We start from the raw sequence: 12,125 nt of genomic DNA on the forward strand, positions 1-12,125 counted from the left end.
GTGAGAGAGGGGCAGTGGACAACGTGAACGTTTGGCCATAGTTAACAGTCTCTGGAGAAAGCTGACGTTCACTCTCTGTATTGTGTGTGGGAGGAAATCCTTCCTAGGTAACAGAGTGGACATCATAATCATAGAGTTAGGGAAGGTGCGACATGCCTTCTCAATAACAGCTCTAAGAGACAGGGCCACTCTCTCCTGTTGTGCCATCAGGCCATTTGTACCTGTGTGGATTTAGGATGTGGCTTGGGGAGCCAAGGTGAGACTCAGAGAGAATATCCCTGGCTGCCTTTGTGTTTAGACACCAAAGTTTTGCCACTTTCTGCCTGGGGAAAAGCCTTTTCTCATTAATGAATCTCCATTTGAGTCGATCAGTAGCACGATATCTGCTTTTGCAGTGGTACGATCTGATCTAATGGGAGCATCAGAGTGTGTGGTGTGGCTGCTCTCGTTGAGAGAGGGGATCATCCCGCTGGGTGTTCTGGGAGGGGCGCACTGCTGTGTGTTGGTCAGTCCTCAGTTGTTCAGACTCATTGAGGGAGTTCACCTGTTCCTTCAGACCATCCAGTGCTCTATTCCTCTCTTCGGAACTACTACTATCTTACCTACAGTCTTACAGTATGCTGGTTTTGCTCTAATTGTCTTTCTGTTTATTTAGGAAGTTCCTCCAACTCGATTGATGATCCTTCCACTGATGAAGACAACTCTCTACTGCTCTCTTTCCCAGGTAGAGATGAGCAGCGTGAAGAGACCATAACAATTTCACTCAAACAGAAAAAAATATAATATATATTACAATGTATTTTGCTTACTCTCAATATTTTTTTTATGTTGCTACAATCTCTCTGACTGTTATGTTTCCAGTAATGCCAGATAAAAACTCTAAGAACTATCATTCATTGGTTTACATCCAATCACAGGTAGTCAGAGTGTTCATTCTGCAGAGCTACCGGAGGACATCCCCTATCTGCTACTGGAGGACTTGCATCACAACCGGACACAGTTAAACACACACTCTGTTAAACACACACTCACTGATCCACATTCACCAGCAGAAACACATGTGGAGATGTCTGGCATAGACACAGAACTAGACAATGACCCACAGTTGGAAATGCACTCAGACATGCTCACAGTTACTGAAACACACTCTGTTACACACACAGAAGCACAAAGAGGCACACACATTGCTATCTTGGTACAGCTGCAACAGGTGTCTGCAGTACAGGCAGCCAACACAGAGAGGTAAGAAAGAACAGCTTGAAGATCACTGTCATGCTGACAGATGTAATTCACCAAACGTTAAAGCCAACTAATGTTCATGTGCCCCATTCAGTGTTGCTCATTGTATTATACTACTATAGTCCTATTCTTCATCATTCTCTATCTGCTTACAGCTTATAATAAGCAGCACTACACATACATTATATATTCGTTATTATACAAGATATGTCTAATTAAGATTAGCCCTGTGATCTTGTATCTGAACAATTTAAGTCCCTGTGTTCAGGTTTGCTTGCAGGTCTTTAATATAACTTAATGACTTTAATTTTCTTCTGTCAGTATACTGTATACTGTATGTATACATATACGTATACATATACTGTATGTTTAAGGGTTTTTTTTATTAAATGATTTGGAAAATGTCAGGTTTGAAAAGTGTACCTGTCTGTCTCTGTTTCTGTCTGTCTCTAGCAATGACTTTGACGTGGGTCTGGACCCAGATATTAGTCTGGCAGACATGTATCGCTGGAAGGTTTCTGCATATGCTCCATGTAGCTCTACCTGTACAACAGGTAAACACATGCACAACATGCATTTACATTAACATGATAACACCCACATTTATTGGATTGCTTTTCGTAAAACAAGTAGTATTGAAGTATTCAAAGTAAAAGTATTAAATCCAGACAATTTTGACTGTTTACTGTCAAACTGTATTATTCTCTTTATAGATTTTTATAGAAAGCAGGATTTGACTGGTGTAGTGGGTTGAGGTGGAAGTCATTCTTAAATATTTTGTTTCTGACTAAATGGTACTTATTATTTTCATTCTGGATTCTTCTGCTGATTCTTCTGCTGATTATGTTCTCCATTAACTGTTGACTGTTTCTTTACAAAACCTCTGAAAATGGTGAGAATTGCTGTCACATTTACCCAGCACCTAAAGCAGCACCTTCACTGTGTTTATGTAAAACCCTCAACATTATCAAAATACAAAATTAGAATTATCAAAAATCATTCAAAGTAAAAGCAGCAATTATTCCCAGTTGTGAAACTGGAACCATGAAATGTTTTACATGAAAATTTACTTCAGTGATAATCAAAAGTTTCCATTTCGTTTTTGTTAACTGACTAATTATATTGTTAGTTCTTGTAAAAACTGTCGGGTAAGTTTTGTTAGTGTGATAGTCTTTATAACAGAACATCATATTTGACAAGTTTTGTGTGTAAACATTTTGTTAGGTTGGGGTAGAAGGGAAAACTATGGAAAGGGAAGGTGGACCCAAACGCAGTTACACACGGAAGGCAAGGATAAAGGGGAAGAAAAGGCGAGCTTTATTTAACAAAAGCCAAATGCAAAAAAAACCAAGGCAGACAAATCAGGGACAAGAAGCAAAGTAACAACCAAAAACAGCAAGGCAAAGTAGCAACTAAAAGTCAAAATGCAAAAAAAAAAAAAAAATCCAAAACATACCAGTCAGCAGGAGCATGGACAGGAACATGACAGGAACATGACAGGAACATGGACAGGCAAAGACAAACCATGACAAACAGAAAACAAACAAAGGCAATGACCGGGCAGGGAGTGAAGGGAACACAGAGACTAAATACACAGACACTGATTACAAGACGAGGAACAGGTGAGGAGAGAGAGGAGGAAGGAAGCCAGGTGTGATAACGAGGGGGAGGAGCACAGAGGATCAGACCAGGAGGGAACAAGACAACAGACAGAGGGAGCCAGAGGGGAGAACATAGGAGAAACTTAAAGGACACATGAGGGCATGGAAAATCAAAACATGAGACACAAGACATTGAAAAACAAAACATAGGACACAACAAGATAGATATACATAGATATAAAGACATGAATCAAAAACCAAAAACCAGATACAAGAACAAACAAAAACAGGAGTCATGACAGTACCCCCCCCTTAAGGGATAGCTCCCAGATGTCCCTTAAAACCTAAGTTTCAGAGTCCAAATGAAGCCGAGAGGGTGGAGGGGGTCTGGAGGAGGGCCAGAGTCAAAGCCGGGAGGGTGGAGGGGGTCAGGGGGAGGGCCAAGGTCCAAACAAACAGGAAGGTGGCGGTGAGGGCTGGGACCCACTGGAGACCAGGGACGTGGACTGGGATCCACTAGAGGCTGGCGACGTAGGTGTGGGCACAGGCTGGAACCCGCGTGAGGCCGACGACGAAGGCGCAGCCTCGAACTTGCTGGAGGCCGGTGACGAAGGCGTAGGCGCGGCCTCGAACTTGCTGGAGGTCGGCAACAAAGGCGTAGGCGCAGCCTGGAACTCGCTGGAGGCCGGCGACAAAGGCGTAGGCACGGCCTGGAACTAGCTGGAGGCCGGCAACGAAGGCGTAGATGCAGCCTGGAACTCGCTGGAGGCCGGCGACAAAGGCGAAGGCGTAGGTGTAGGCTGGAACCCCCTGGAGGCTGGCAACGAAGGTGAAGGTGCGGGCTGGTACCCGCTGGAGGCCGGTGGCGAAGGCATGGACAGAGCAGAGCAGACACTGGACTTGGCATGGGACTCGGCCGGGGCTCCAACCGAGAAGCAGGCACTGGATTTGACGTGGGACTCGGCCGGGCCTCCGACCGAGGTGCACGCATTGGACTTGGCGTGGGACTCGACCGGGCCTCCGTCCGAGGAGCAGGAACAGGCCTCGGCCGGGCCTCCGACCGAGGAGCAGGAACAGGCCTCGGCCGGGCCTCCGACCAAGGTGCAGGAACTAGACTTGGCATGGGCCTTGGCCGGGCCTCCGACCGAGGAGCAGGAACAGACCCCGAGGCCTGTTCCTGCACCTCGGTCGGAGGCCTCCGACCGAGGAGCAGGAACAGACCTTGTCCGGGCCTCGGCCGGGCCTCCGACCGAGGTGCAGGAACAGGCCTCGGCCGAGCCTCCAACCGAGGTGCAGGGACTGGCGCCATCTAGACCGCTGACTGAAGACCACTGGCAGGTGTCGACCAGACCGCCGACTGAGGGCCACTGGCAGGTGTTGACCGGGCCGCCGACTGAGGGCCACTGGCAGGTGTCGATGAGGGCATGGAAAATCAAAACATGAGACACAAGACATGGAAAAACAAAACATAGGACACAACAAGACATAGATATAAAGACATGAATCAGAAACCAAAAACCAAAAACCAGATACAAGAACAAACAAAAACAGGAGTCATTTAACTACTAACCAAAGCTCTCAGTTAAATATAGTGGAAGTAAAAGTACAATGCTCTGAGATGTTGTGTAGTAGAATAAAAGTGAACCAAACAGAACAGAGGTAAAGCAGTACTTGATGTGTGGTTGTATGAGGCATTATCCGTGTTCAGTGTTACCTGCAGTAGATGACCATCTGTGTGGAGAAACAGAGCATTGTACTGCTAAATGGTACCAACAAGACGTATTCTAGCCACAAGATATACATCGATCAGGCATAACATTATGACCACTGACAGGCGAAGTGAATACCACTGATTGTCTGGGTGGGATGTATTAGGCAGCAAGTGAACATGTTGTCCTCAAAGTTAATGTATTAGAACATATGTGTCGAACGCAATAGGCTACCTGCGATCATTCCCACGTCAACTACGTCAGATCAAGCGTCTGTTGATGTATACAACCCTAATTTCAACTCAAAGGTAGCCGTTACAATAGCCAAGAGAAAAGTTGATTCTGAAAACAGAGCCTTTCAAAACCAGTGGGAGAATGAGTATATGTTTACTGACATTGCCAGTAAACCCATCTGTCTCATTTGTGGAGGTAATGTGGCTGTAATTAAGGAGTATAATGTAAGACAGCACTACGAGACAAAACATCAGGACAAGTTAATAAACCTGGATGCAGAGCAGAAGCTACAGGAGGTAGAGGAGCTGAAGAGGAATCTGACATCACAGCAGACATTTTTCACCAAAGTGAAATCACAGTGAAGCTACTGTGAAAGCAAGTTTTATTGTGGTGGAGGAGATTGCCAAATCAGTCCAGCCATTTACCGAGGGAGAGTTTCTGAAGAGATGTATTATGTCCAGATGATGATGATGTCCAGATAAAAAGCAGGCATTTGCAAATGTAAGCCTTAACAGAAATATGGTTGCTGATCGGGTTTGTGAGATGGCCACTGATTTGAATACACAGTCGACTGAAAGAGGGAAAGACTTTGTTGCATACTCCCTTGCTGTGGATGAAAGTACTGACACGACTGACACTGCACACCTGACCATCTTCATCCGTGGAGTGGACTCCAGTTTGTGCCTCACAGAGGAAATATTGGACATTAAATTGATAGACGGGACAACAAAAGGAAAAGACATCTTTGAAAATGTATTTCAAAGTGTAAACGACATGAAACTGGCTTGGGACAAACTTGTTGGACTTACAACAGATGGAGCATCGGCAATGTGCGGTGAAAAAAGTGGACTAGTGGGAAGGATGCACTTAATGATACAGGAGGAGAACTGTGCTTGTGAGTTGACAGCATATTACTGCATCATACACCAAGAGGTCCTAAAAATGGATCATGTGATGAACACTGTAACGCAAATCGTAAACTTCATCAGAGCCCAAGGTTTAAATTGCAGCCAATTTCAGTCTCTTCTGCGGGAAATAGATTCAGAGTTACGGAGGTGCAGTGGCTAAGTCGGGGAAAAGTTCTCAATAGACTTTTTGAACTGGGGGAGGAAATCTGTCAGTTCATGGACAGTAAAGGTAAAAGACCCCACAGTTGTGTGGGATGAAAAGTGGAAATGTGAGTTGGTGTTTCTGGCTGACATAATTACACTTCTCAGCATCTAAAACCTTCAGCTCCAGGGACAGGAGCGCATGATCGCTGATATGTACAATGCAGTGAAGGCAAGTGACGCTGTGCTTATGCGAGAGACAAATGCACCAATGGAACTTGTCTCACTTTCCCTGTTGCCAAGTAATGTTGAATCAAGTTAGGGCCATGGTGTTCCCAAATGCCTAATTTGCTGATAAACTGAGCGCACTTCGCACCGCGCTTTGGTAATTTTGAAGCACAGAAAAGTCATTTCGAGCTGTTTCGCAATCCATTTGCCGTCAACGTGAAAACTGCACCTGTACAGATGCAGATGGAGCTGCAGTGTAACAAAACACTAAAGGCAAAGTACGATACTGTGGGGCCCGCACAGTTAATTTGCTTCATTCCTGAAGCAATGCCACAGCTCCGTCAACATGCGGCTCGAACCCTGTGTATTTTTGGCAGCACATATTTGTGTGAGCAGCTGCTCTCTGTGATGAAAATTAACAAAACATCTAACAGGAGTGGTCTCACTGATCAACGCCTGCAGTCTATCCTGAGAATCTCCACAACACAGAACCTAACCCCAATCATAAACAAACTTGTTGCCAAGAAAAGATGCCAAGCATCAAGCTCTGACAAACTGGCATAAGAGCAAAGAAATTTTTTTATTTTGTTATGATTTTAACTTTTACTAAAAAAGCTCAATTTTATTTATATTTTCAGATTTCTTTCCAGCATGTTCATATTTTGAATTTGTATAATTTTGACAGGAGATGTTTTTATGGAGAACAAAATATTTTAAGTTTATTTATTTTTAAATGGTATTGTATTGTCTGTTTTGATTCATATTAATGTCCAACGCCCCCTGTGCGATTGAGTTTGACACCGCTGTGTTAGAAGCAAGAAAAATGGGCAAGCATAAGGATTTGAGCATGTCTGACAAGGTCCAAATTGTGATAGCTAGATGAATGGGTCAGATAATCTCCAGAACTGTAGCTATATGGGCTTTTTCCCAGTCTGCAGGGGTCAGTATATATCAAAAGTGGTCCAAGAAAGGAACAGTGGTGAACCAGTGACAGTGTCATGGTTGGCCAAGGCTCATTGATGCAGGGGGGAGTGAAGGTTGGCCTGTCTGGTCCGATCCAACAGACAAACTACTGTTACTCAAATTGCTGAAGAATTTAATGCTGGTTCTGACAGAAAGGTGTCAGAATACACAGTGCATCACAGTTCATTGCATATGGGACCTCTTTCAATGTGCCACAAAGCAAAAATTGTTCATGATGGTTTGAGGAGCACATCAACAAGTTTGATGTGTTGACTTGGCCTCCAAATTCCCCAGATCTCCAATCGAAATGTGGGATGTGGTGGACAAACAAGTCTGGTCCATAGAGGCCCCACCTCGCAACTTACAGGATTTAAAGGATCTGCTGTAAACATCTTGGTGCCAGGTACTACAGCAAACCTTATGGGGTCTAGTGGAGTCCATGCCTTGACAAGTCAGGCCAGTTTTGGCAGCAAAAGGGAGACCAACACAATATGAGCAGTGTATGTATCTGCTTAAGTCTATCTATATTTTTTATTTAAATTTTTGGTGCTTTAGTGGCAACACACACAGTGTACCTTTAAAGCTGCAGTCTGGAGTTTTGAGAAAACAGTGGACTTTGCCAGAAAATTTTAATGAGCACAGATCCCACGTCCCTCTCTCTTCCTCTGCTGTGCTGCAGACCTGCCTTCAAAGCCCCTCCCCACACTGCTGTGCAGGAGCTAGCTTGTAACCATGGTAACAGAGGACGCCAGATAACAAAGACGGGGCATTCGAAATAACAACAACAACATAAGCCCTGACTGTTCTGATGAACACAACTAAATTACAATGACGAGTGCCTCATGCCAATCACTGTAGTAACCCCAGTTACAAACTATATTCCTCACATCGCGGTAGACGGAGTTACCAGGTAATCATTCAGGTAATCATCATCATCATGCTGTCTTTCTGAAGCATGAATAAGTTATTTCTCTAAACCAATTCAACCACTTCAGAGCATCCTGAACACAAACTAACATTATAACTGCCCGGTCACAAATCCCCCTGCTCCCTTCCTCTGTAAACTTAATTGTGCTGTGCTGCGACTCCAAATGTTTCTTCAAATATGATGTTGTGTTTTTGAAGCTTGATAGTAGTTTGTCGCCAGCACAGAGTGTACGAACCTTAATATTCTCATCTTTAGCTAACTCAAAACTCAAAATAATGCATGTATTTCCAGCTAAAAGATATGCATCTCTCTCCTCCCTACTCCCTACATTTTTGTGTTTGTGAAGCTGCGTGGTGTTATACCTGAGTTTTCATCATGCTGAAAACGTGACTTGTCGCATGTGGGACATCACTCCCAGAGACTCAAGAAGAAAGCAAAAATATAATTTTTTTTCCTAAGGAAAATGACAAAAATAATAGTAACACACAGTGACTTGAATAAGTGACTAATCTGGTGCAGTATCAACGTAATTTGAGAAAGAAAGGAAGGCCAAGCAAGGTCCTTATCATCATATTTTAATTACAAATACAGCTAATTTTCCATCAATAGGCCTACTGAGTAATGTTTACGTTAAAGATATTATAGGCTGTAATAAGACCTGTGCTGTATGCATAGGCTATTAGAGCAGGCAGAACATTCCCTATTATAATTTCTTTGCTTCATTGTCTATCTGCATTAGGCCTACAGTAGGCTTTGTAGTGTCATTGAACAGAGACTAAACACCCAGGCTGCAACCACAAATACATTTTTCACGAACCTGAGCTGATCGAAGTATTATCAGGGGTTGAGGAAGATAATGTCTCACTCTCCACATCTTCTTGCTCTGGCTGTGACTTTTTTTTCCCAAAGAACCTCCATATATCCTTAAGAACTAACCACTATAAATGCTACAGTGGTACTAAACAGTAGGCTAATAGACGGGCTCTGGTAATATCAGTGACGCATAGAGGGGGAAACAATAACACTGATGTTGAATTTGCAAGAAAGTATTCTGATTCTGCCCGTATATGGGCATATGCCATAAGAAAAGCAAGGTTGGCTTCTGTGCAATTTGCGCTGGTGACAGTGTTGGGGCTCTCTGCAGCCATTTTCATCATTAGGCAATTATGTTTTATTTATTTATTTTTTTAAGGCATGGAGATCCAGGGCTATAGCCCTGAATGGCCAGGTCTAACTGGGCCTGGTCCCCTGTGTCTGTGATAATGTCAGTGTAGTATCCTAACAGAAAATAATGGAGCACTGCTGTCTGCCTCCACCTAGTGTATTATTGTCCTCTATCAGGACATGTTGCTGTGTTTTATCACTTCTCATTTATCTCACCTGCACTGTCCACAAAGGATGTGTGTATTCACTCATTGGTCGATTGCATTGTTTTCATTTGCTGTGATCCCTATTTACCTTCATCCTCTTCTACCAGACACAAAGAGCTGCCCACATTTTGTGCTGCTTGTTGATTAATGTCTGCACAATGTCTGCTCCCTGTTAACATTATGTGTCTGTGTCAATTTCCAGGTATCACTGCTAGCTATGCCCTGTGTGTACGGTATGATGGTACTGAAGTTGATGACAGTTACTGTGACTCTATGACCAGACCTGAGCCGACACATGAGTTCTGCACTGGAAAGGAATGTCCTCCAAGGTACTGACTGACTGAGTGGTTTGTTAAACTCAGTATTTGTCAGAAAGATAGGGACAAGTTGTATCCACATGTCCCCATCTTTCAGTCTACTTAGAAATTTAAGGGTTTTTTTGTCCAAATAAATTAAAGCCAAACAAGATTAATCACAGTCAAAGCGTTTGAACTTTTTGCTGTTTTTAAAAGCCCTGTTGTATGCTGTTTGTGAATCATATGGCCACAGTGTGAAGTATTTTTTAGTAATCTATCAGCATTATTTTTGAATTAGGATTTAAATGTTTTTGGTCAGTAGTTGCAGTCTAGATATAGCTCCTCCACTGAACCGCCACCTTATCATGGTGGAGGGGTTTGAGTACCCGAATGATCCAAGGAGCTATGTTGTCTGGGGCTTAATGCCCCTGGTAGGGTCTCCCAAGGCAAACAGGTCCTAGGTGATGGGTCAGACTAAGAGCGGTTCCAATGCCCCCGATGATGAGTAGAAAAACAAGGACGTTCATGTCGCCCGGAATGGCGTTACTGGGGCCCCACCCGTGGTGAGAGGTGGCGAGCTGGTGTGGGCTTGCTTATAGCTCCTCTGCTCAGCCGCCATGTGTTGGAGTTTTCCCCGGTGAACGAGAGGGTCGTTTCCCTGCACCTTCAAGCCGGGGATAGGTCTCTCACTGTTGTTTCGGCTTACGGGCCGAACAGCAATGTAGAGTACCCGACCTTCTTGGAGGCCCTAGGAGGGGTAATGGAGAGTGCTCCAACTGGGGACTCCGTTGTTCTACTGGGGGACTTCAATGCTCACGTAGGCAGCGACAGTGTTACCTGGAGGGGTGTGATTGGTCGTGTCATCTGACCTCCAGTCGTATGTCTTGGACACTTGGGTGAAGAGAGGGGCTGAGCTGTCATCTGATCACCACCTGGTGGTGAGTTGGATCCGCTGGCAGGGGAGGAAGCTGGACAGACCCAAATGTATTGTAAGGGTCTGCTGGGAACATCTCGTGGAACCCTCTGTCAGGGAGGTCTTCAATGGGAGAGCTTTGACCAGATCCCGAGGGAGGATGGGGACATTGAGCGTGAATGGACCATGTTCTCCACTTCCATTGTTGACTCGGCTGTTGGGAGCTGTGCCCATAAGGTCTCCAGTGCCTGTCATGGTGGCAATCCCCGAACCCGGTGGTGGACACCGGAAGTAAGGGATGTTGTCAAGCTGTAGAAGGAGTCCTATCGAGCATGGCTGGCTCAGGGGACTCCTGAGGCAGCTGACGGGTACCGGCAGGCCAAGTGTGCTGCGGCACGGGTGGTTGAGGAAGCAAAAACTCGGGTCTAGGAAAAGTTTGGGGAGGTCATGGAGGAGGACTACCAGTCAGCCTGGAGGAAATTCTGGCAAACCATCCGGTACCTCAGGAGGGGGAAGCAGGTCTCCACCAACACTGTTTACGGTGGAGATGGTGAGCTGTTGACCTCGACTGGGGATATTGTCGGGCGGTGGAAGGAATACTTCGAGGATCTCCTCAATCCCACTGACACACCTTCCATAGAGGAAGCAGGGGCTGGGGACTCAGAGGTGGATTCATTCATCACCCACTCACTGAGGAGATTTGCGCTGAGTACCTCAAGTCTCTGGATGTTGTGGGGCTGTCTTGGCTGACACGTCACTGCAGCATCGTGTGGCAGTCGGGGACAGTGCCTCTGGACTAGCAGACCGGGGTGGTGGTCCCTCTATTTAAAAAGGGGGACCGGAGGGTGTGTTCCAACTATCAGGGGATCACACTCCTCAGCCTCCCTGGGAAAGTCTACTCCAGGGTACTCTTCTCCAGAGGAGAATTCGGCTGACAGTCGAACCTCAGATTCAGGAGGAACAATGCGGTTTTCGTCCTGGCCGTGGAACACTGGACCAGCTCTATACCCTCCGCAAGGTGTTCAAGGGTTCATGGGAGTTTGCCCAACCAGTCCACATGTGTTTTGTGGACCTGGAGAAGGCATTCGACCGTGTCCCTTGCGGCATATGTGGGAGGTGCTCCGGGAGTATGGGGTCGGAGGCCCTCTGCTAAGGGCTGTACGGTCCCTGTACGAACGGAGCAGGAGTCTGGTTCGCATTGCCGGCAGTAAGTTAGACCTGTTCCCTGTGCATGTTGGACTCCGGCAGGGCTGCCCTTTGTCACTGGTTCTGTTCATTATTTTTATGGACAGAATTTCTAGGTGCAGTCAGGGGCTGGAGGGGGTCTGGTTCGGGAGCCACTGGATTTCATCTCTGCTTTTCGCGGATGATGTTGTCTTGTTGGCCGCGTCGAGCCAAGACCTCCAGCATGTTCTGGGGCGGTTTGCAGCTGAGTGCGAAGCAGCTGGGATGCGAATCAGCACCTCCAAGTCTGAGGCCATGGTTCTCGACCAGAAAAAGATGGCTTGCTCCCTTCAGGTTGGGGGAGAGTTCTTGCCTCAAGTGGTGGAGTATCTTGGGGTCTTGTTCATGAGTGAGGGAAGGATGGAGCATGA

At 45.7% G+C, this 12,125-nt stretch overlaps 1 protein-coding gene across 6 annotated transcripts in view; it reads left to right on the plus strand.

Annotated features, from left to right (window-relative positions):
• si:ch211-267e7.3 (ADAMTS-like protein 2) overlaps positions 1-12,125 on the plus strand; it is a 111,066-nt gene that overhangs the window by 92,464 nt on the left and 6,477 nt on the right. For 5 of the 6 annotated variants that reach the window (XR_005072272.1, XM_037085121.1, XM_037085122.1 and 2 more), the window contains 4 exons: positions 656-724; positions 918-1,242; positions 1,693-1,793; positions 9,524-9,650. Coding sequence is in view for 5 of the 6 variants with exons in the window: in XM_037085121.1 (XP_036941016.1) it covers positions 656-724; positions 918-1,242; positions 1,693-1,793; positions 9,524-9,650 (622 nt within the window). In the remaining variant the exon portion in view is untranslated. The remainder of the gene's footprint in view (positions 1-655; positions 725-917; positions 1,243-1,692; positions 1,794-9,523; positions 9,651-12,125) is intronic. The other variant, XM_037085124.1, reaches the window with a different exon arrangement.

Source organism: Acanthopagrus latus, chromosome 21 (genome assembly GCF_904848185.1).
Source record: "Acanthopagrus latus isolate v.2019 chromosome 21, fAcaLat1.1, whole genome shotgun sequence".
NCBI classification, from domain to species: domain Eukaryota; kingdom Metazoa; phylum Chordata; class Actinopteri; order Spariformes; family Sparidae; genus Acanthopagrus; species Acanthopagrus latus.